The sequence below is a fragment of the Pelophylax lessonae genome (genome assembly GCF_965119305.1).
Source record: "Pelophylax lessonae genome assembly, chromosome: 5".
Taxonomy (NCBI): domain Eukaryota; kingdom Metazoa; phylum Chordata; class Amphibia; order Anura; family Ranidae; genus Pelophylax; species Pelophylax lessonae.
In genome coordinates, this window is record NC_138772.1 from 230,516,808 (window position 1) to 230,542,526 (window position 25,719).

A 25,719-nucleotide genomic window follows, 5' to 3' on the forward strand; every position below is an offset into this window, starting at 1 on the left:
TCCATTAACCTCAGTTTGAAAATATTTGAGAGATTCCCCTGCTTACCTTATCTCAGAAGGTGGCCTTCTTGGTGGCTATTACTTCTGCGTGCAGGGTGTCAGAACTGGCGGCGTTGTCCTGTTGTTCTCCCTATCTGGTGATTCACAGGGATAAAGTGGTGCTTCGCCCGGATTCGTCCTTACAGTTTCCATTTAACCACTTTACGTCTGCCTGCAGTAATATTACTGCGGCAGAGTGGCTCGTTATCGTCTGACGACATAGTACTACGTCGTCAGACACTCCCCTTTCTTGGCGGCACGCGCGCGCCGCCGGAGGCTCGCTCCCGCTGTGTTCAGTCACAGCGGGAGTCGAGCCAGGGGAGGAGGAGCAGCGGCGATCGCCGCCGCTCTTCCCCGATCGTCGGGGATCTAGTGTGGAGATCCACCTGCTTGTGTAAACACAAGCGGGCGGATCTCCTAAGTGACAGGCAGGGTCAGATTGCAGGGTTCAGCATGGCTGAACCCTGGATCTGTCCTTGTGTCACTCAGTCACCTCCCCCCACACACGTCAGTAAGCACCAGGCATACATTAACCCCTCCCTCTCCAATAAAATTAACCCCTTCCCTGCCAGTGTCATTTTTACAGTAACAGTGCATATATATAGCACTGATTACTGCAGTAATGTCACTGGTACCCCCAAAAGTGTCAAAAATGTCAGTCAAGGGTCCGATCTGTCCGCCGCAATGTCGCAGTCCCGCAAAAAAAAATCGCAGATTGCCGCCATTACTCGTTAAAATAAAAAACACCAAAAATGACATAAAACTTTCCCTTAGTTAGTAAACGCAATAACTTTTGCACAAACCAATCAAAATACGCTTATTGTGATTTTTTTTTTTTTTTACCAAACATGGGTAGCAGAAAACAAATTGGACTAAAATTTAAAAAAAAATTGGTTTTTACATCTTTTTTGGGGGGAATTTCATATAAAAAAATGTTAAAAATATTGTTATTTTTTCAAATTAAACGCCCTTTTTTTGTTTACAGCTCAAAAAGTAAAAATCGCACAGGTGATCAAATACCACCAAAAGAAATCTCTGTTTGTGGGAAAAAAAGGACGTAAATTTCCTTTTGGGTACGGCGTCGCTCGACCGCGCAATTGTCAGTTAAAGTCTCACAGCGCCAAATCGCAAAAAGTGGCCCAGACGTAAGACCGCAAAATCCTCCGGTGGTAAAGTGGTTAAATGAGGGCATTGTGTTAACCTCCTTGTGTCCTAAGCATCCTAAGGAATTTACAGTGCACTGCATACTTTGGATGTGGGTCGGACAATCCCAAGTACTTGGCGACTACTGAGTCTTTTCTAAAGTCAGATTCGCTCTTTGTTCTCACGGATGGACGACAGAAAGGGCTGCCTGTGTCTGCTGCGACTATTTCCAGATGAATCAGACAGACGGTGGTGCAGGTTTATTCAATTAAGGGTCAGGTTCCTCCTTTCCCTGTTAAGGCGCATTCTACTCGGGCACTTGGTTGGCTGTGGTTCAGCCTTGGGGAATTATTTTCTGCTGTTCCCACCCCTCATGTTTTATGGCACTGCTTTGGGACACCCCTTCTGCTATGAAGAACAGAAAATGCATCCGCCAATGAACGATAGAGAAAATTGGATTTTTGTCTTACCGTAAAATCCCTTTCTCTGAAGTTCATTGATGGACGCAGTACCCGCCCCTCTATTTTGAGTTGGGTTGGTAATGTTTTTCTCTGACACTGCTTTGTTACAAAACTGACATCCTGTAGCAGAGACAAGGGGTTCCCCCTTGGACTGCCCATAGGCGTAGCCAGAACTTTTTTTCTGCTTAGTGTCCTACTCCTGTAGGGGGCAGTATAACCCTACTGCTATGAAGAACAGACTGTGTCCGTCAATGACCTTCAGAGAAAAGGATTTTACAGTAAGACAAAAATCCAATTTTTTTAATTTTACCTTTTTCTTTCTGAGAACCCAATCCCTTCTTGTCCTCTCCTTAATTCCTATTAAGGTGCTTTATACATCCTGTATAATAATATTGCTTAGCAATGTGCAGAAGAAAATGATATATGTTATTAAAATAAAACTTCCAAGTTATTTTAGACTAAAACAGTCTGTAGTTCAACTTACAGATTCCCCCATTCCCTGCAAGCAAAATAAAAATAGTAGTAGGGAGTACAACATTTACTGGAGCTGTATTCGGATTTATATTCTCATTTTTACTTTTGTGTGAGGCAAAATAAATAGTGTTTACAGAAGGTTCTGGCAATGGCAGCTTATATCCCTTGTGACAAATGTATAAAAAATGATAAACTACTTTGTGCCTTATCTTAGTTGGGAAAACTGGGTACTACACTGCTCAACAAAATTAAAGGAACACTTTTTATTCAGAGTATAGCATCAAGTCAGTTAAACCCCTGGGATATGGTCAGTTAAGTAGTTATAGTTATAGAGGTTGTCCAGGCATTCCAACTCCTCCAGGATAGCACATCAATATGTTCCATTGCCAGAAGGTTTGCTGTGTCTCCAAGCACAGTCTCAAGACCATGAAAGAGATTCCAGGAGAAAGACAGTTACTCTAGGAGAGCTGGACAGGACCAAAGAAGGTCCTTAACCCATCAGAAGGACCAATCTTTAGTGCAAGGAGGAACAGGATGAGCACTGCCAGAGCCCTACAAAATGACCTCCAGCAGGCCACTGATGTGAATGTCTCTGACCAAACAATTACAAATGGACTTCATGAAGGTGACTTGAGGGCCCAACATCCTTTAATGGGCCCTGTGCTCACTGCCTGGCACTGTGGAGCTTGATTGGCATTTGCCATTGAACACCAGAATTGGCAGGTCTGCCACTGGCGCCCTGTGCTTTTCACAGATGGGAGCAGGTTCACCCTGAGCACATGTGACAGACGTGAAAGGGTCTGGAGAAGCCATTGAGATAGTTATGCTGCCTGTAACCTCTTTCAGCATGACCAGTTTGGTGGTAGGTCAGTGATGGTCTAGGGAGGCATATCCATGGAGGGATGCACAGACCTCTGTAGGCTAGACAATGGCACCCTGACTGCCATTAGGTATCAGGATGAAATCCTTGGACCCATTGTCAGACCCTACCCTGGTGCAGTGGGTCCTGGGTGCCTCCTGGTGCACTACAATACCTGGCCTCATGTGACGAGAGTATGCAGCCATTTCCTGGAGGATGAAGGAATTGATACCATTGAATGGGACCTATGCTCGCCTGACCTAAATTTAGCAGCGCATCTCTGGGACATTGTCTTTCGGGTCGATCCGACGCCACCAGGTTACACCTCAGTCTGTTCAGAAGCTCAGTGATGCCCTGATCCAGATCTGGTAGGAAATACCCCAGAACACCATCTGTCGTCTCAGTAGGAGCATGTTCCGGTGTCACGTGGGGGCCATACAAACTACCGAGTACCATTTTGAGTTTCTGCAATGAAATTTCAGCAAAATGGACTAGCCTGCTGCATCATTTTTTCACTTTGCTTTTCAGCGTGTCTTTGAATTCAGCCCTCTGTAGGTTGATAATTTTCATTTCCTTCAAACAATATGGCAGCCTTTCATTCCTAACACATTACACAGTCCATATTAGTATAGATATCCAGCATATTTTTTTCCCATTGAGATCTGATGTGTTTTCAAAGTGTTCCTTTAATTTTTTTTGACCAGTGTACTTACTTTATAAGAGCTGCTTGTTTCTTTGCACCGTTTTTTAAAAGGCCCAAAAGGAGACTCTTATCGGTTAGGTATGCATGTCCTGTGTTTATCAATAAAAGGATAAAAACATTACTACAGTAATTTGACTTTGGTAGGTGTAACGGAACAGGTCACCCCCTGACTGGGTACCTCCGTTGACAGATGCTCCTAGTGCTTCCCGAGGGCTCCAAGCACTCCACCAGACACCATAACCGCTTCAGACCCCACGAACCGCCGCAGCTTGGTTTGGGTTTCGCCGTCTCCTACTCACCCTGGACCTACGACAAGACTCCAGGTTCCCGTGGGTGAACCTCTCTTTCCCCAGAGAGTGCAGCAGAACAAGCTCTTACAATAGCTTAGTGATTATGAAAGGGGAGTATGGAAGACCATAGCAATCCCTTGTAGCATATTCCCCCAATAAGAGACAGGACTCTAGATTGAGGGTGAAGTAACTCTAGAACAACTTTATTGAACAAGAAACAGACTTGTATACAGTTTTCACCCACAAGGTTACCGCCCAGGTGGCCCTTGTTGAAGACTGGACGGGTTTACAAATGGGCGTTCTTGTCAAACCAATCTCCTAACATTCTACGAGGAGGTGAGCTGTGAGCTAGATAGGGGGAGACCAGTGGATGTGGTGTACTTGGATTTCGCTAAGGCGTTTGATACAGTTCCCCACAAGCGCTTAATTTATAAAATAAGGTCTGCAGGTATCGATAGCAGGGTTTGCTCTTGGATACGGAACTGGCTAAAAAGGCATGTCCAAAGGGTAGTAATAAACAGCGCATACTCAGACTGGTCTGAGGTGGTAAGCGGGGTCCCCCAAGGCTCAGTCTTGGGACCAACCTTGTTCAATTTATTCATAAACAACATTGAGGTCGGGATCAGTAGTTCGATATCAGTTTTTGCAGATGACACAAAATTGGGCAGGGCAATAACTTCACAACATGAAGCAGATATCCTACAGAATGACCTGGACAAAATAACAGAGTGGGCAACGACATGGCAAATGAGGTTTAACGTGGAGAAGTGTAAGGTTTTGCACTTGGGGACTAAAAACATAAAAACACAATACACGTTAGGAGGGGAGCCCTTGGGGGAATCAAAAATGGAGAAGGATCTGGGAGTCTTGGTTGATGATAGATTAGGAAACAGCATGCAATGTCAAGCGGCAGCTTCCAAAGCCAACAGAATATTAGCATGCATAAAGAAAGGGATGCATTCCAGAGATAAGACCATAATCCTTCCACTTTATAAAACTCTGGTCCGACCGCATCTGGAGTATTCCGTCCAGTTCTGGTCGCCAGTCCTCAGGAGGGATGTGTTGGAGCTGGAGAGAGTCCAGAGAAGGGCAACTAAACTAATTAGGGGATTGGAGGACCTTGACTATGAAGAGCGTCTACAATCGCTCGATTTATTCTCCCTGGAGAAGAGACGTCTGAGGGGGGACATGATAGCAATTTATAAATATCTTAATGGGGATCCCAGCTTAGAAAAAAAGCTGTTCATTCGAAGGGATTGCATGAGGACTCGAGGGCATACAATGCGATTAGAGGAGAAGCATTTTAACCTCAGGCAACGCGGGGGGTTCTTTACTGTTAGGGCAACAAGATTGTGGAATTCTCTACCACAAGAAGTGGTTTCTGCGGGTAGTATGGTGGCTTTCAAAAGACTCTTAGACTTACATCTCAAGGATCAGAACATTCAGGGGTATGGGAGATGATTACAGCCACACATACCTACACAGGTTGAACTAGATGGACTATTGTCTTTATTCAACCTCACCTACTATGTAACTATGTAACTATGTAACATTCACAATCCAGTAGTACACAAAAATATACAATGTGGGTCAACCCCCCTCCCCCTTAGCATCCAATCCACATACCTATATACATCCCATCATTTTCTCTTAAGGATGACAGACAGAACAATGTGAGGTCATTAACACTTAACAATGAGACAGGGCAATCCACATTCCCTCCCAATACACAAACAAAAGGAAAACCTGTTTGACATTTAAAGATATGTAATATACACAGCATTTAGGAAGTACAGATTTCATGGCAAATGGGAATAAATCTTTATTTCTCTTGCGTCCTCCGACAGTCGCCGCCACTTTCATATTCATCACTAATGGGGGTTATTGACCTTTGCTCCGCAGGAGTAGCTAGGCAACAAAATAGTTAATATCAAAGCTTTAAGCATATCCCACCCCTTAGGGGGTGGTCCCCTCAGTCAATACCTCCCTGCTTCCTGCATTCCCAACTCAGTTTCTAATGCCTAGCTTAGGAGTAGGCTGGCTGTTCCTGTGCTGGGACTCTCAGTCTCAGCTTCTTTTCTCTTTTTGATTTTATTTGGAGTTTTTTTCTCTTTCTTTAACTTAGCTGTTTATTTTCAGCATTAGTTAGCTTCTTCTGATAAAGATGATCGTGCGGAGCTGGGTCTCGGACTGGCCACCCTGGATCCCAGGGCTCAGGGCCAGGGGCTTCCCAGCCTGCCATCGAGCGTTCAGCACAGGTTTCCCTGGCACATTGAACGACCCATCCCTGTTCGCTGCAGGGATGCTATCTGTGAGGTGGCTACCTCACTGGACGCCATTGCGGTTTCGCAACGCAGTTCCATTGCGTCACGGCTGCGACACTCCCTGTCCTCAGTACAACGGTTTGGTCACTGGAGCAGGCTCCCCACGCCATCCGGACTGGTAAGTGTATCTCTATGTGGGGACCTGTCTATTGGGTGTCAGTCTGGGACTGTGTGACCCTGCATGTCTGTGTGGCTGCTGAGCTCCCTGTCAGTTCCTGTGTGGAATTACTGCCTGTGTGTGGGCTGCGAGGGGGGGGGCTCTCCTGCTCTGCTGAGTGCATACATGAAGCAGTCTGGGTTTGGACATGCTGTGCGGCTATCGCTGCGGCGATCCGCCATTTTTTTGCGGCAGAATGATGGTGGCCAGTCCTGTGTGGTAAGGCGCGGCGTTTTGGCGCCAAACGCCGCCATTTTTGCGGCGATCGATCAGGCCACATGTCGGCGCCATTTTCTATTTGCCTATGAAGTCCTCAGCCGAGCGGCCATGTTTGTGTAGCCTTACATAGGCTTTACAGGGGCGGTCAGTCATTGCATCACTTCCTTTTGCTCTGGGACAGCGATCGGTGGCAGCAGCCTGTGTGCTCTCTCCAGGATTTTACCTTTCCATTTTCCTGTATTCCTTGCCCAGTGTTCTTATCCCTGTGGGGGTCGGTGTATTCAGTGCGTGCGGTGGGCTACGCTCGCCGCGATCTTAAAGGGGCAGTACTCCTTTTTTCCTAATACTACTGGGGCATGGATTCTCAGGATTGCAAGTTTCCTCCCGCCTTGGTGGGGGGCCAAGGGGCTGCTGCTTCCCCCGAGGGGGCTGATCTGGCTACTATTGTGGCAAATTTGGCTGCTCAGGTGCAGATGCTGGTGGCTGATCGATCCACAAAACGGCCCAGAGTGTCTATTTCCTCTGATTCAGAGGGCGATGGGGCTGCTATGGCTGGAGTGCCCTTCTCAGGGTCTCACTCATCTCTAGACCTTGTGGGGTCTGAGGGGGAGGCTGAGGTGGAAGGGGTTGATAATTCTCCCCCTGGCTCGTCTGAAGAGCTTGCACTCATGGATGAGTTGGTTGCTTCTATCAAGCAAACGCTGCATTTGCAGGATGAACCATGTCCTCCTGTTTTGATGTCCTCTTATGGGACGCAAAGGAGACGCAAAACATTGCAGGTTTTTCCTTGCTCTACGGAATTTCAGCGCGCGGTTGATGAGCAATGGCGCAATTTAAAAAAGCCTTTTGCTGTGCCGAGTAGGTTCAAGTTGCGTTATCCATTTACACCCGCCACTGATGAGCGCTGGTGTGTGCCGCCTCAGGTGGATCATGCAGTGGCGATTTTAAATAAATCCACTGCGATCCCTGCTGAGGATACCCCGGTGTTCCGGGACCCTACGGACAGGAGATTGGAGTCTTTGGCCCGTCATTCTTATACGGTTGCTGGCTCTATGCTGAAGCCTATTTTTGCTTCCATTATGGCAGCCCAGGCTATTACGGATTGGACGCAGGTGCTCAGGCGCACCCTGGTGGCTGACTCTGCCCCGCCGACAACTTTGGCTATGGTGGATCAGATTCATCAGGGTGTCATGTATTTGTGTGATGCGGATTTGGTCCCTTTGGCTGCGCGTCTTTCAAGTGTGGCGGTATTGAACCGTCGCCTGATATGGCTGAAATGTTGGTCTGTTGACCAATCTTCTCGCAAGACTTTAGCTAAATTGCCCTACGTGGGATCTCGCCTTTTTGGCGAATCTTTGGATACTCTGATAAAGGGTATTTCTGGGGGTAAGAGCACTCTCTTGCCCCAGACTCACAAGAATAAGTTTGTTCGTGGTAAGAAGAATGCCTCGTTTAGACCCTCTCAGGGGTCGCACTATAAGGGCAAGCCCTTCAAGGGCCAAGGCTCCCAGAAGAAGCCGTGGACGGCCAGTCCGGGTCCGCTGCCCATAACAATACGGCCTGAAGGGACGCCCTCACCCAGTTCTGGGGTGGGGGGACGTTTGCTCGGTTTTCTTCAACCCTGGCTGGACCGCATTCGGGACAGGTGGGTTCAGGAAATCGTTCGATCTGGTTACAAGATCGAGTTTCTCTCTCGGCCGGCGGGCAGATTTTTCCCCTCAAACCTTCAGCTGACTCCGGAGCGCTTGCGGGATCTGCACCTGGCGGTGCGGGACCTGCGGGCCCAGGGAGTGGTTGTTCCGGTGCCTCATCGGGACAGATTTCGGGGGTTCTATTCCAATCTGTTCACTGTGCCCAGAAAGGAGGGCAAGGTACGTCCGATTCTGGACTTGAAAGCTCTGAACCACTTTGTGCGGGTTCGCAAGTTTCGCTTGGAATCCCTGCGCTCGGTGGTGGCTGCCCTGGTTCCGGGGGAATTAATGGCCTCCATCGACTTGAAGGATGCGTATCTTCACATTCCAATTTTCGAGGGTCACCAGAGGTACCTTCGATTCGCCATTGCGGATGATCACTACCAATTTGTGGCGTTACCCTTCGGTCTCGCTTCTGCTCCGCGGGTTTTCACCAAGGTGCTTGCGCCGGTCCTGGCTTTACTGAGAGCCCAGGGCATCTCTGTCTTGGGGCATCTGGACGATATCTTGATTCGGTCTGCGATCAGTCAGGGCCTGGTGAACGACCTGTCCATCACGATGCAGACTCTGCAGGAGTTTGGTTGGACGATAAATTTCCCAAAGTCAACGTTGTGTCCGTCCGTTCGTCTTCCCTACCTGGGAATGATACTGGACTCTGTTCAAGCGAAGGTCTTCCTGCTGGAAGACAAGCTCCGGACACTTCAGGACGAGGTCAGGTCCCTCAGGGACAATCAGTGCTCGTCCCTCCGGACGTGTATGAGGTGTCTGGGATTGATGGTCTCGGCTTTCGAGGCGATTCCCTTCGCCCAGTTTCACACACGGGATCTTCAGGCGGAGGTCCTGGCCAAGTGGGACGGGCGTCCGCAATCTCTGGATCTGCGGATTTCGTTGAGCCGCCTCACCCGAAGGGGTCTTTTGTGGTGGCTCCAGTCCCCGGCGGTGTCGGGGGGCAAGTCTTTTCGTCCTTTGTCGTGGACGGTGATCACCACGGATGCCAGCCTGTCGGGCTGGGGTGGTGTCCTGTCCGCCCAGGGAACTTGGTCGGGGGAGGAATCCTCCCTTCCGATCAACATTCTGGAATTGCGAGCAATACATCTCTGCCTTCTGCGTTGGACGGACAGGCTTCAAGGCTGTCCGGTTCGGGTGCAGACGGACAATGCCACAGCGGTGGCCTACATCAACCACCAAGGGGGCACCAGGAGTGCCCGCGCGGCTCGGGAAGTGACCGACATTCTGTCTTGGGCCGAGACGCACGTCCCGGCGATAACGGCAGTTCACATTCCGGGAGTGGACAACTGGCAGGCGGATTATCTGAGTCGTCAGACCCTGGACCAGGGAGAATGGTCCCTTCACCCGGATGTCTTTCAGATGCTGTGCGCGAAGTGGGGGTCCCCAGATGTGGACCTGTTCGCGTCTCGTCTAAACAACAAGGTGGAAAGGTTCGTAGCGAGGACGCGCGATCCTCGGGCAGACGCCTCAGACACGTTAGTGACGTACTGGAGTCAGTATCGTCTGATGTATGCCTTTCCACCGATTCAGCTGCTGTCCAGGTTCCTTCGCAGGTTGACCTCGGAACCGCGCAAGGTGATTCTGGTGGCACCGGAATGGCCTCGCCGGTCTTGGTACGCAGACCTCGTGAATCTGGCGGTCGACGCTCCATGGCGTCTGCCTCTTCGAGAAGATCTCCTGTCTCAAGGGCCGATCTTCCATCCTGCTTTACAGTCGCTGGCTTTAACGGCCTGGCTGTTGAAAGCCAGGTCCTGAAGGATAGGGGTCTCTCCCCTGAGGTCATTCCCACTTTCATCAAGGCTAGAAAAGCCTCTTTGGGGAAGATTTACTACCGTACTTGGAAGGCGTATTTTGCCTGGTGTGAGTCCAGGGGGTATTCCCCTCGCTCGTATTCGGTATCGAGAGTGTTGGCTTTCCTCCAAACTGGAGTGGACCAGCGTTTGGCGTTGGCCATGATTAAGGGTCAGATTTCTGCGCTGGCCGTTCTTTTTCAACGCCCTGTGGCGTCTACTTCTTTGGTTAGCACCTTTGTTCAAGGGGTGCGTCACTTGGCTCCTCCTCGGAGGAATCCTTTACCTCCATGGGACTTGAACCTTATTCTGTCCGTATTGCAACATGCTCCCTTTGAGAAGCTTAGGGAGATCTCGTTGTCTCTCTTGTCTAAGAAGGTTGCCTTTTTGGTGGCAATCACTTCGGCTCGCAGGGTATCGGAGCTGGCGGCCTTGTCCTGCAGCTCTCCCTACTTGGTGATTCACCTGGATAAGGTGGTCTTACGACCTAACCCTTCTTTTCTTCCGAAGAGTATCTCGGAATTTCACCTCAATGAGGACATTGTCTTGCCTTCGCTTTGCGCGAAGCCTAAGCATCCAAGGGAGGTGGCTTTGCATTCCTTGGATGTTGTTAGGGCGATCAGGGTTTACCTGTCATCGACAAAATCCTTTCGCAAGTCGGATTCTCTTTTTGTTCTTCCAGAGGGTCCTCGGAAGGGCATGGCAGCGTCGGCTGCGACCATCGCCAAATGGATCAGACAGACCATTGTGCAAGCCTATGCTTTGAAGGGAAAGGTTCCCCCTTTCCCTGTGAAGGCGCACTCTACCAGGTCTCTGAGTACGTCTTGGGCCTATCGTCATCAGGCTTCTGTGGCCCAGGTGTGTAAGGCGGCGACTTGGTCGTCAGTTCACACCTTCTCAAAATTCTACAAGGTGGATGTTCAGGCATCGGCGCATGCTTCCTTTGGCCGCAAGGTTCTTAGTGCAGCAGTGCCTTAGGGCCCCTTGTTTTGGGTCCTTGGCTGTTGGGATGTCTTTATCCCTGGGTTACTTGTTTTCCTGGGTTGTTGCTCCTGTTGAGCACGTTTTTTTTTTCCTGTTGCCCAGTTGGTTCTCTTACCTTGGTAAGGTTCTTTTCTCTGATGTGGGTACTGCGTTGCTTTAGGCGCGGCTGCTTTTTTTCCCACCCCTCATGTCTACACTGCTATGGGACGTCCCCATTAGTGATGAATATGAAAGTGGCGGCGACTGTCGGAGGACGTAAGAGAAAACTAAATTTTTGTAAGATCTTACCTGTAAAATTCCTTTCTCTGAGTCCTCCGACAGTCGCCGCCCCCGCCCCTCTTTTGGGGTTTGTTTATGTACTCTACTGCTATGCTACTGAAACTGAGTTGGGAATGCAGGAAGCAGGGAGGTATTGACTGAGGGGACCACCCCCTAGGGGTGGGATATGCTTAAAGCTTTGATATTAACTATTTTGTTGCCTAGCTACTCCTGCGGAGCAAAGGTCAATAACCCCCATTAGTGATGAATATGAAAGTGGCGGCGACTGTCGGAGGACTCAGAGAAAGGAATTTTACAGGTAAGATCTTACAAAAGTTCCGTTATTCCTATATGGAGATATTGCTGGCAAATATGACTGTCCCATCTGAAGCAATTCAAACCATGAATTATCTGTTAACTTCCAGTGACGGTGAATACTGTCACAGTAGGGTCACACATGATCCTTTCATTGTTTCCCACAGTAGCCAGGCCTCTGCCTGGTCTCTTCCAGACACATTATATTCCCTCACATGAGAAATTTTCTAATGTTTTTGCACACGCATTTAGAGGTATGCCCATGTGTGTCTTATGTTCATTGAAGGGCACAGCTCTGCATTTTTCTTGATTGTAGGATTATAGCAGCATCTTCAGGAGAAGGACACTAGGCAGAATAAAAGAACACTGCACTGCCTATGAGCAGTCTTATCTGGTAGTCAAACTCCGCATCTGTGATGGGCAGCTCATTTTGTCTTTCTAAGGACCAATTTCCTTGCGGGGACTCTTAGTTCCATCATTTTTTTCCTTTCTTTTGTTTTTTTTTCCTTGGATTTTTCTTGCAAATCTTCAATCAACAGCCAAACTGGGTGACAGACTGGATAATATAAGACTGGATAATTTATATACAGTAGTCATCCCAGCTTGGCCAGTGAGAGAATGCAGGCCTTTAGCTACACACTGGATCAGCTGTGACAGCCTGGTGTGGACCACAGGCAGTCTTGTGGGTGTTACTCGCGAGTGTCACATGTTATCAATTGGCTCTATATGGGTTGCTCAACAGTGTCCCCCTAGGTGGACAGCGCTGCGGCTTTGGCTAAGAGGCATTCTGTTACAGGATTGGTACCCCCTCCATCTTCAGATAGCTGGGGGTGAGTTTTGGGTACCTTGTTCCTAGAATTAATACTCGCCTGCCAAAGTTTGTTGTGATACCTCGCATGTGTCGTGCATTTATGTTTACAAAAATTTGCTTGCTTTATATGTGATTTTTCATTAGGGGGAGTTGGGGGTGTGATTGGAATGCTTTTTAAAAAATGACAGCAGCCAGGGCAGGACAGCTCTGAACCCAAAAGTAAAATGCATGAGTCACAGGGGGATCTTCAGTTCCCCAAGCGCCTCCTGCTCTATTTTTTTCAGTAGTTATTCTGCTGTCCTGGGCTCATTGAAGGAATGGGAGAGCCTAGGAACCACTGCAGGCAGAGGGGGTGGAGGGTAGTACCTATGGAGTAGAGCTGCACGATTCTGGCCAAAATGAGAATCACGATTTTTTTGCTTGGAATAAAGATCACGATTCTCTGTGTAACATCTTTTACATAATAAAAAAATTGGGATAACTTTACGGTTTTGTTTTATTTTTTTTACTTTTTTATTCATTAAAGTGTATTAATTGCGTTTGAAAGACTGCTGCGCAAATACAGTGTGACATTAAAAATTTACAACAATCACCATTTTATTCTGCAGGGTCTCTGCTAAAAAAAAAATATATATATAAATGTTTGGGGGTTCTAACTACTTTTCTAGGAAAAATAAACTGATTTAACTTGCAAGCAACAAGTGTAGGAAAAATGTTTAGTCTTTAAGAGGTTAAACTTCCTTCCTCCGACAGAGGGAAAGAAAAGATACAATGTAATCATTTTGTGTTTACAGTTCAGTGGGAGACTAATGCTGATAGGCTTTTGCGGGAGGCTTTTTTTTTTGACAGCTGCTCCCTCACAACTATGTAAAGAATTGAGCAAGTGTCATGTTAAGATCGTCAGGGGGAGTGAATCGCGATCTCGATTCTGTTACGATTAATCGTGCAGCTCTACTATGGAGACCTGTAAAAATGATCAGATGGCTATAGAGCCTCCTGGGTCACTTTTACCGGAGTTTGTGAACTTGTTTGAATCCCTTATACCAAAATTCTTTTAACTGTGCCCAATAGGTGGGGTTAAAGAAGCCTGTGTCCTTTACTGTACTCAAATTGATTTTACTACAAAGTCAAAAATTCCATTATCCGATCTACTGTTTCTTCAGATCAGTTTCTGAAATCACTCTTACACACCTATCATGCACTGCTCATTTAGTAGGACATTGACTCGCCTTCTTAGGTGGACCTCAAAGCAGTATTAAACCCAAAAACAAAAATGTTCTACCTTGCAGCATACCAATTCTTAGATGTGGTGGCTGCATACGTTTTTCTTTTCCTTTTTTAGGATTATTCCTTTATTCTCACCTGATCATCCAGCCAATAAGTCTGTTATTTTTCAACTTACTTTAACAGACCAAGCTGTCCAGACAAATCAGCAGTTAGAGGATTGAGAGAAAGCATTTAACACGGGGGGGGGGGGGGGGGTCTAGAATAGTGGGTCTTTCTTTTTTCTTTATTCATTTATGTAAAACCTTTATGCTAAAAAGGCAAAACTGTTTGCTGTAACTGCTGTTATGATGTGTGATAGCTGGAGTTCATCTTTATTATTTTAGTTAAGAGAAGTACAGCCAAAGCTTGTTTGGCTGTACTTCTACTGTGGGTCACAAGAGTGCAGTTTGTTCTGAATTCCTGTGACCCGTTTTCAGTAGACAGCGGGCTGAAGTCTGTTGTCAGCTGACGTCACAGAGCCAGTTCAGGCTCAGGCAAAATTGCGGTATCTATATTTGCTAATCTACCACTGCCCTCTTCTCAGACTGACAATACTGCTGTCCAAAGGTGTCTGCTCTATTACTTTATCCAGAATGCAGAAAACCTAAGACAGGATGTTTTTTGGTTTTAATACTGCTTTAATTGTAAATTAGTTCATAAGCTAATTAGTCAGGTCAAATATGCTGTTTGCCCAGAAAAAGGGCTAATGATCATCATTAGAGTTATAGCTTCACTCTGATCATTTGAGCTCCAAAGATCATACTCCATTGAATGTAGAACATAAAACAGTACATGGTATTCTTATTTTGACACTTTAAGAAAACAGGCTAAGAATAGTGTGCACTAAGAATCACATATTAAAAGGAGTACAAGCCACTTGTTTAGCACTGACACCAGCCTCTGTGAATTGCATGTTAATGTAACCAGTTAGGGTGTCTTTTTTTTAATTCTATTTGAATGTAACTCAATAGATGACAATTGTTGCTTGACTACCTCTCTACAGGAACATGGATGCATGAGCAAGGTACATGCATAATAAATGTAAAGAACTGAGACTTATTTGCAGCATTTAATTTTAGTGTTTCGTAATGAATAACTCTTTATATGTATTAAAATAAAAAATATGCAAGTATTACCTAAAAAATTTGAATATCCTTTTAGGAGACACGAATGGGAACCTTTATTGGAGTATACTTGCCATGTTTACAGAACATACTTGGCGTAATACTTTTTCTACGACTAACGTGGATTGTAGGAACAGCAGGAGTACTTGAATCTTTTTGCATTGTTCTAATGTGCTGTTCATGTGTAAGTATTTTAACAATTTGTTTCAGGGCATAGATTGTTTAGATATTTATTTGTGAGCAAATGCAGACTTCGTTGAAAAGTTGGCCTTTTATGATATCTACAGTAGCAAATGCCTATAAAGTGACTGCTTTAGGGACCAATTAAATGGCCAGTTTTGAAACTCCTGTTTTATTGCTATTGTTTCTCTTGTGATAAGTAACAGCAAGACTATCCACCTGTTCCTTCTCCTCTCTACTCTCTGTTTGCAAACATTCATAAACCTATATAGTGTCAAAAAAATCATTTAATCCCCTGCAGAAGGGTCTGTCATTTTTATCATGGGTGTATTTTAAACGATGGAGACATACATGATACAAATGTTATAAATTGAGTTGCAGTTCAGTGAGTAAAAAAAGTATATACCAACCAACAATAATTATGGCTTCCTCAGACTGGCTACAGTATGTGCTTATGTGGTATACAGATAAGTCCTGTCAACTTAAGCAGGTGCTCCTAAAGACAACTCGTTATGTGTATAAAGAAAACCTGTCCACAGAATCTTTCTTCCATTCAAACCTCACCATAATGGGCAAGACCAAAGAGCGAGACCTGTACAGGTCTCCCTGGTGCCAGGATTCGGCATGTGGTGGACCAGGTTGATAAATTACTTGGAGGGGCTGGGCATGACCCAACTGTCTTGGTCCACATCGGAACCAATGACTGAATATATGGAAGGTGGAGGCTCCTTAAGAACCAATTTAATGAACTAGGCTGCAAGTTGAAGGGAAGGACCTCCAAGGTGATATTCTCTGAAATAACACAGGAAAGGCAGGGGGATATTAGAGAGCTGAATGCATGGCTAAAGACCTGGTGTAAGAAGGAGGGATTTGGGTTTTAGAGCACTGGGCTCACTTTTCATTGGGGTGCAACCTATATGCTAAAGATGGTTTGCATCTAAATGGAAGGGGTTCTGTTGTGCTGGGGGAGAGGTTTATGGGAAAGCTGGAGGAGTTTTTAAACTAGGATTGAGGGGGGAGGGTGAATTAGATTATAATGGGGCAGACAGGTAAGACAGGGGTCGGCCCCTATTGGTGGGTGGAATGGGGAAAGATGGAGGGAGAGTTATGGCAGAGGATAAGAAGGTTCCCATGTTACAAACAACCATTGGAAATTGTAGTATTTGTACCAAAATTAAAAACATGCAAAATAAGTGTGCAAAATGGGACAATGATTTAAAGTGTTTGTTCACCAATGCCAGAAGTCTGCCAAGCAAAATCTGTTTAATTGGTATTGCTGAATCTTGGCTTCATTCTTCACATGACTGGGCTATTAATATTTTTGGCTATGCTCTCTTTCAGAAAGACAGGGTAAAACGGAGGGGTGGTGATGTTTGTCTCTATGTGAGAAGTGATCTCAAAGTGAGTGCGAAAGATGACCTAGTTGATGGAGAGTGTGCTGAATCTGAAGCAGTATGGGTTGAAATGTACATGGTTGTGCGTAAAACAAAGATTATCATTGGAGTTTTTTATAGACCTCCCAGTATTGAGGAGGTGGAGACTCAGCTCCTGGCACAGATAGAAAGGGCTGCAAGGGCTGGGACAGTGTTAATAATGGGGGATTTTAACTACCCAGACATTGACTGGAGTTATTGAGGCCCCCACTAGAAATGATGCTCTGTTGGACCTGGTAATCTCAAACAATGCAGAGCTTATTAACAATGTTGATATAAAAGAACATCTGGGTAGCAGTGACCATAATATGATTTCATTTAATGTTAGCTGTAAGCAAAAAAACGCATGCAGGAAATACAAAAACACTTAACCTTAAGAGAGCCAATTTTCCTAGGACGAGGGTTGCTCTCCAGGATTTAGACTGGGAGGTAATATTGGCATTGATGAGCACAGATCTGAAATGGGAAGTATATTCCCATGGGTAATAGGTTTTATTTTTAGCCTTTTAAACCTATGTGCCTCACAGCAAAAGTTAAAAAAGCTATATATAAAAAGAAAAGAGCTTTTAAAAAATATAAAAATGAGGGAACACTATCATTGTTTAATTGTTACAATATAATAATATAGACTATAACAGAATATGTAAAAAGGAAATTGGGGACGCAAAAATTCAAAATGAACGACAGATTGCATAAGATAGTAGGACAATCCCCAAAAAATTCTTAAAATATATTAACAGTAAAAAGGTTAGGTCTGAGCATTTAGGCCCTTTACAAAATAACCAGGAGTGGGTGACTAGGGACAAAGAGAAGGCAAATTTATTAAATACTTTCTTCAGCTCTGTATATACAAAGGAGCATGGGGGAGCTCATGACCATAATGAGGACGGTATTGACACAGCCCCAAATGATCCACAATGGCTCAAAAGTGATATGGTCCAGAAATATTTAGACAGAATAAGGGTGGATAAAGCGCCTGGACCAGATGGCATCCACCCACGCATCCTATAAGAACTGAGCGCTGTAATTTCTAAGCCTTTGTTTCTAATTCTTAAGGACTGTAATAGTACCACTGGATTGGCGTAGGGCCAATGTGGTGCCTATATTTAAAAAGGGATCAAAGTCTTTGCCAAGTAACTATAGACCTGTTAATTTAACTTCTATAGTCGGGAAGATATTGGAGAGTTTAATAAAAGACCACATAGATGAGTTCTTGCTGGAAAAAAATATTTTAAGTAACAGGCAGCATGGATTCATGAGAGACAGAAGTTGTCAAACAAACCTGATTTCTTTTTATGGGGAGGTAAGTAAAACCTTGGACAGAGGGGTGGCTATGGATGTAGTATACTTGGATTTTGCAAAAGCGTTTGACACAGTTCCCCACACACGGCTAATGTGTCAGGTAAAGTCTACAGGCTTGGAAAGATCGGTTTGTAATTGGATAGAAAATTGGCTAAAAGATAGAATTGGGAGTTGGGACCCTTACTTTTTAATATCTTTATAAATGATATAGGGTCTGGGATTAAAAGTACAATTTCAGTCTTTGCAGATTACACCAAGCTTTGCAGCGAATAACTTCTTTACAGGATGTCTCCAACTTACAATCTGACCTCAATGCACTGTTTCATTGGGCTACTATGTGGCAAATGAGGTTTAATGTTAATAAATGTAAAGTTATGCACTTGGGTGCTAAGAATATGCATGCATCATACATACTAGGTGGAGTAGAACTTGGGGAATCCATAGCGGAGAAGGATCTGGGTGTTCTGGTAGATCATAAGAATGCAATGCCAAGCTGCTGTTTCCAAGCAAGCAAAGTCCTTTCTTGTATTAACAGAGGCATTGGACTCCAGAGAGAGAGATCATTTTGCCCCTGTACAAATCATTAGTAAGACCTCATCTGGAATATGCAGTTCAGTTTTGGGCACCAGTTCTTAAAAAGGATATTGGGGAACTGGAGAAAGTGCAGAGAAGGGCAACCAAACTGATAAGAGGCATAGAGGACCTCAGCTATGAGAAAAGATTAGAGGAACTGAATTTATTCTCTCTTGAGAAGAGGAGATTAAGGGGGATATGATCAACATGTAAAAATACATAAGGGGTCCATATAGTCAACTTGGGTTTGAGTTATTCACTTTAAGGTCAACACAGAGGACAAGGGGGCACTCTTTACGTCTAGAGGAAAACAGATTTTGTCTCCAAATACGGAAAGGTTTCTTCACCATAAGAGCTGTGAAAATGTGGAATAGACTCCTTCCAGAGGTGGTTCTGGCTAGCTCACTAGATTGCTTTAAAAAAAGGCCTGGATTCTAGGTGTACATAATATAAATGGGTACTAATTTTTTTTTTTTTTTAGGTACAGTTGATCCAGGGAATATCCGATTTGCCTCTCAGGGGATCAGGAAGGAATTTCTTTCCCCTGCTGTAGCAAATTGGATCATGCTTTGCTGGGGTTTATTTTCACCTTCCTCTGGATCAACAGCGGTTAGAATTGTGTATATGGGATTGTATGGTAGGGTTTTCAATACTGTTTTTTTTTTTTTTTCTTTTTTTTTTATGGTTGAACCGGATGGACTTGTCTTTTTTCAACCTGACTAACTATGTAACTATGTAAGGCTGGAATGGGCTACAAGACCATTAGGAAGGAGCCTGGTGAGAAGGAGACAACTGTTGCAGCGATTATTCGCAAAATGGAAGAAATACAAAATAACCATTAATCTCCCTCAGTCTGCGGCTCCATGCAAGGTTTTGCCTCATGGGGTTGATCATGAGAATAGTGAGGGATCAGCCCAGAACTACACGGGAGGAGCTTGTGAATGATCTCAAGGCAGTTGGTAAACCATTGGTAATACAATATGCTGTCATGGATTGAAATCCTGCAGTGCCCACAAGGTCCCCCTCCTCAAAAAGGCACATGTACAGGCCCATCTAAAGTTTGCCAATGAACATCTAAATGATTCAGAGAAGTATTGGGAGAAAGTGCTGTGGTCAGATGAGACCAAAATTTAACTATTTTAACTTGACTCGCCGTGTTTGGAAGAAGAAAAACACCATCCCTACAGTCGAGCATGGAGGTGGAAACATTATGCTTTGGGGCTTTTTCTCTGCTAAATGTACAGGCCGACTTTGCTGCATTGAGGGGCAAATTGACGAGGCCATGTATTGTAAAATCTTGGATGAGAACCCTCCTCCCTCAGTCAGAACACTAAAGATGGGTCGTGGATGGGCCTTCAGCATGACAATGACCTAAAACATATTGCCAAGGCAACAAGGAGTGGCTCAAGAAGAGGCACATTAAGGTCATGGAGTGGCCCAGCCAGTCTCCAGACCTCAAAATCCCTCCTGGGATGTGTGCAACTACAAGAAACATCTTATCTCTGTGCTTGCCAACCAAGGGTTTCTCCGCCAAGTCCTGTTTTGCTTGGGGATCAAATACTTATTTTACTCACTGAACTGCAACTCAATTTATAAGATTTGTATCATGTGTTTTTTTCTGGATTTGTGGTTGATATTCTGTCTCTATCATTTAAAATACACCTGTGATAAAAATGATAGACCCTTGATTTCTTTATAAGTGGGAAAACTTACAAAATCTGCAGAGGATCAAAAAATTATTTTCCCCATTGTAGATTGAGCCAAATGGGCATGTTTTGAATATTGCCAGGCAACAGATTTTTCCTTGCTCGATTTTTTGGGATTTATTAATGTCCTATTTGTAAGGAAAACGATCAGGAAAATAAGAGTCAAGTAAAACATTATTTTATGTTTAAAATAATGTAAACCTAACTAAATTCCATAACTAAAACTGGCCATACACATGCAGTATATATTATGTATGGTCAGCCGTGAATAGTCTAGCAGATTCCTGCATCCATTCTTTACATTGCAGGTGGATGAATCTCTAGCTGCCGCTATTGTATTTTGACAGAGGGCAATCTATTAAGCGAGTTCGTTCCATTTCATCAAGAACTGACCTAATGTCGTACAGTGTATGTCCAGCTTAACCCCTTCTTGCTGACAGTATGCATATATGCAGCCTCGCTGGACTAGGCTTTTTCCATGGGGCTGCATATATGAGTATCTCTCTTTTTGCTAGGAGCGTGCCGCACAGCGCACTCCCAGCACAGAGATTGGGGTCTCACCTGGAGCCCCAAGTCCCGTACAAACGATCAGGACCCGGAACTCCTGGTTCTGGGTCACCTGATCGCTGTGATAGCCGCTAATTTGGCTATCACAGTGATCAGTCACTGTGAAGCCTGTCCCTGTGTTTTCTTTCTCTCTGAATGGAGGGGGGAGATGCCTTGTATCTCTCTCTCCTTGAAGGGAGAAAGGAAAAACTGTGTGAAAAAAAATAAATAAAATGGCTAGATAAAGGTTTGATCTAAGTCAGGGTTAGTGTTTGAGTCAAGTAAGGGTCAAAGGTCATTTTTAAAATTTGGTATCAGTTAGCGTCGGTGCGCTTTTAGGTAGGATAAAAAAAATCCGAAATGTGTCGGAAGCAGGAGAATTTATTTTCGGTTGTTCTTTGGCGATAGGTTATGGTAGTAGCAAAAAAAAAATAAAACAAAAAATATCAAGGGATATCCATTAGCATTTACCACCAAATAGGAGCCCACTTTGTCAAGGGATAGCCATTAGCATTTACCACCAAATAGGAGCCCACTTTGTCCTGAAAAAGACAAGGTATAAGCCACCTGGATGCACAAAGTAGCTGTGACGATGGATACGGTTTTACTAACACATGCCAAAGTTGCAAAATTGTGCTTGGGCATTGTTTTTTTACTCTTGGGCACGAAGGGATTAAATGGCACTACTAAGGGCCTATCTACAAATCATAATGCCCCATAGTAAAATGTTGATGGAGATTCTAACTTGACCGATACTTGGCAAATTGGTATACTTTGCTATATCTTGCTCTGAGGCCAGCATCATTGTTTATATCCCTTGCTGGCTTCTTGATCTGACAATCTGTGCAGTTTGGCCCCATAGACGTCTATGTGGCTGAGAGAAGAATCCACTTATTTCGGTCTACCTGCCCCATAGAAGCGAATGGAGCCCAACTGTACAGGCACAAACATCAAATCAAAAAGCAATCAGGGGGATGGAAAGAATGCTGCATACCTCTGAGTGAGATCTAGGTAAGTATAGCAATTTGGGGGGAGTTTAGAGCTACTAAGTGTGGCTGGAGCAAAAGAATAAGGAAACTGTTTCCTTACCCTTAAAACCTGACAAACTCTTGTGAAATCTTTTTGATGTCCTATTTACTGAATAATGCAAAAAATTCTGGGTTCCTATATTGTTAGAATTTAAAACAAGGAAAAAAAAAAAAAAAACCAATGAGCAGGCCAATCTTAAGCGATTTAATAGAAATAGTAAAAATCAACGCAAACTGGGAATAATTGACCTCAAAATAAATAAATGCTCTACACAATAAAAACGTGATATGAAATATAGTGTTGAATATAAGGTGCAATCATTGGAGCGGCTGCTATCACGAAGTATGTTTCACTGCATGCTAAATATAAAAAAACTGATCCAAAAGAGTGCAGCGCCACTTGAATGAATACATATATATAATAAATAAATTTCATAAATATAAGTAAATCTAAGTGAAATAAATAAATAATATTTCATTCATATTGAATAAATACAAATAGTGAAAGAGGAAAAAGTCTTTTAAAGTGAATAAATATTGAAAAAGTATTTAAAAAGAACAAATTTATAAATATAAAAGCCCTGTGCTATAAGAGTGTGCAAAATGACCAAAAATATCACAAAATAAAAAAGTGCCAGTGCTTGATAAAAAAGGGCTGCTCACCTCTCTTCTGACCCCTATGTTACCAGTGGGTCAAAAATAGTTGTTCCAAAAAAGGGATATATTCCTAAGGATGATGACTGGCCGATGATCCTTCAATCTCCAATCTTGTATCCCCTATACTGTGTCTCCAGTATAGGACAAAAAACGGGACAGATCTAGTGCTCTCCGTGTAACAAAATTTATTGGAAACCAATTCCAAAGTAGCAGACTCACATTAAAAGGCACAATTAGGCTGTGCGAGCCAGACAAGCTCAATTGGAATACTCCGATCTCTCATCAGTATAATCAGCAGGCTCCTTCACATATACGCATATCGTCATTAACTTGACTGCGTCAGGGGAGGTGAGCAGCCACTTTTTATTGGTGAAGGATTGCACCTCAGAAGATTCACTTTTAAGCACTGGCACTTTTCTATTTTGTGATATTTTTGGTCATTTTGCACCACTTTTGCACACTCTTATAGCACGGGACTTTTATATTTATATATTTGTTCTTTTTGAAAGAGTTTTTCAACATGTATTCACTTTCACTATTTGTATTTATTCAATATGCATGAAATATTATTTATTTATTTCACTTAGATTTACTTATATTTATGAAATTTATTTATAATATACTGTATATGTATTCATTTAAGTGGCGCTGCACTCTTTTGGATCAGAATCTTAAAAGATTACATTGGAGCCTTCCTTCAAAAAGTGAGGTTTTATATATTGGGGGTCAAAGAAATTCTAGAAGAGCATTTCTTACATTTTATTTATTTGGTTTGAATATGAATGTATTTAGTAATTATTTCCTTTTTTTCATTTTAGACTATGTTAACTGCTATATCTATGAGTGCAATTGCAACCAATGGAGTTGTACCAGGTAAGCCAAAAATGTGGTCATCATGAAAAAGCACTTTTTGAAGTTCTTTCCGTGCGCTCAATACTAAAGTCTTGTGTGTCCAAAAATCTTTTAATTTCATAGTTTAGATGAGAGAAGGACGGCTAGTCATAAGCGAGCCCCTCAGTTTCCCTTCTGGGTCAGTTTGTGGCTTTGTCTTGGCGGAAGACACATTTTTTGTGGAGGAGGTGGAGGGAGATCCATCTAATCCTTCTGGGGAATCAGATCAGGATGAGTGACCTTCACCTGAAATTTAAGTATAAGGATACAATTGCTCCTCTTATTTACGCTGTATGCTCTTGTTCAGCATTAGAGCAACCTGAGTCTGCTTACCCCAAGGATCCCTAGAATTTTACAGGTCTACTAAAACTTTTCCAGTCCACTACCTAAGGAAGCCCATACTATACAGTGATTGGCCTCACCATGCTCCTCCAAAATGTTTTGCTTAACTATGTTCTGTCAAGGGAAGGAAACCTGGTCTGTCCCTGTAGTGGACCCTTTCATCTTTTGTCTTAACATAATGCTCTCAGTCCCTGCAGAGCAGGAGTAGGCAACATTTTGAGAGCTGGAGATCAACCTAAACAACATAGAAGAGATGAAAGATCACTGGGCTGCGGCATCCTTTTTTTTTCTCCAAAAAAGTAAATAAGCAAAGTCCCAAAAAAGAAGGAACAGCCTGAAGAAAACGTAAAAAAAATAAATACTGTATACAGTGGGAAACTTGGCTTTCATTTTCATTTATCATCCTGCTTTTTGGATGCTGCCTTTTTAATGCTATAGCTGTTGAAGCCCACATGCTAAAGAATAGGGGCCTCCTCTTGGATTCAATCATCCCTACCATCTTGAACGCTAGGAAGTTGACCTCTCAAAGTTCACAATCGCACCTGGAAAGCAAAATTGTCATGGTGCGTGACCACAAAAAATCCATCTTGGGACGCACTCTGTGGAATGCATATGGTCCTCCCAACAGTCTGGTCTAGAGAACCATAAAAGGTCAAATCTTGGCCTTGGCCATTCTGTTTCAGAGATCATTGTCTTTTCATTCCTTGGCTAAGGCCTTTGTGCAGTTTTTTTGCACATATCTCTTCTCTGTATATTCCCCTTTGACTCTGTGGGACCTTATCCTGGTTCTTTAAGCCTCCAGAGGCTGCTCTTTGAGCCTATACAAATATTTTCTTATTTGACTCTACTCACAACTACTCACAAGGGGGCTTTTCTCATTGCTATCACCTCTGCACTTAGGGTCTGCGTTAGCCATCCTATTCTACAAATAGCTTTTCCTACAAGGCTGACATGAGGCCCAAAGCCTCTTCCACCTCAACCAGAACGTTGCCCTTCCCTCCTTATGTTCTGCTTTAAAACATCCCAAGGATGTTTTCGCGGCACCGAGGACCTGCAGCAGTAAAAACGGGAAGACAGTGGTGGACCCCAAGCACTGGTAAGTACCTAATTTTTAAAAGTATGCACTACAGTATTTGTAGCCGCTACCTTAAAAAAATAAATAAATCGGCGGAACTTCCGCTTTAATGTGAATATGTTGCATTTACCACTTCTGTGCCTGAAATGCTTATAATAAAAAATGTCTAGTTTTATGTAGCCTTTAAATGTATAAGAATATTTGTTCAGAGATTATATTGATTCCTGCAGATATTACCTTCTATGGAAGTTTCCTGTCATGTAAAAGACCTCCTAAACCCCGTGACAACCCCTTAATTCATTTTTATTGGCAAAAAATATGCAGAAACTCCAGCTAATCAAATTAATCAATGATTCCCTGGGTATTTGGAAAGTCCTTCTGGTTCTGGAAACAATTTTTTGACTGGAGTGGCTGTTAGCGTCACTACTCCAATCATGGTGTGGCAAACTAAGGTTGTACAGGAGGAGGTAGCTGGGAGGAGGTGCAGGCTGTTTTCTCTCCACCTTCAGCTCCTTTCGCTGGCCATTGAGGATGTGTATGGGCCAGAGGGAGATTGAAACTACAGTCTGCTGCTAGACTGGTGGCCAGGAGCAAAAGTAAAGAAAGTGGAAGGAAGGTAGAGTAGGTTCCAGATATTGTAACTATTATTGTTATTGCCTGCATATTATAACAATATCCTATTTGTTGCGCAAAATCTTAAGGTGTGCTATACTTCACTGGCAACCATATCCTGTGGTTCATACCTGCAAGCTTTGCAAATATCCAAATGCCCATTTGATGTCTGTGTATTGCCTCAACTAACTGCTTGTCAAGTATTGTCATGGTTGCCAATTTAATGTAATGTTGGGAATGTTGTGTGTATATTTATATATATATATATATATATATATATATACACACACACACACACACACAGGTGCATCTCCTAAAATTAGAATATTAATAAAAAATGTATTTATTTCAGTATTTCAATTAAAAAAAGTTAAACTCCTATTTCTCTTTCATTCGTTGATGGACACTGGGCCAAAATCTTCTTGGCCATTGGGTTATGCAGTCCCCTACAGAAGTA

The 25,719-nt window shown here is 43.8% G+C and overlaps 1 protein-coding gene across 2 annotated transcripts in view; it reads left to right on the forward strand.

Annotated features, from left to right (window-relative positions):
* The window catches only part of SLC12A7 (solute carrier family 12 member 7), a 550,671-nt gene that overhangs the window by 249,443 nt on the left and 275,509 nt on the right, over positions 1-25,719 (forward strand). For both annotated transcript variants that reach the window (XM_082257548.1, XM_082257549.1), the window contains exons 4-5: positions 14,955-15,101; positions 23,161-23,215. In XM_082257548.1, the coding sequence (XP_082113674.1) occupies positions 14,955-15,101; positions 23,161-23,215 (202 nt within the window). The remainder of the gene's footprint in view (positions 1-14,954; positions 15,102-23,160; positions 23,216-25,719) is intronic.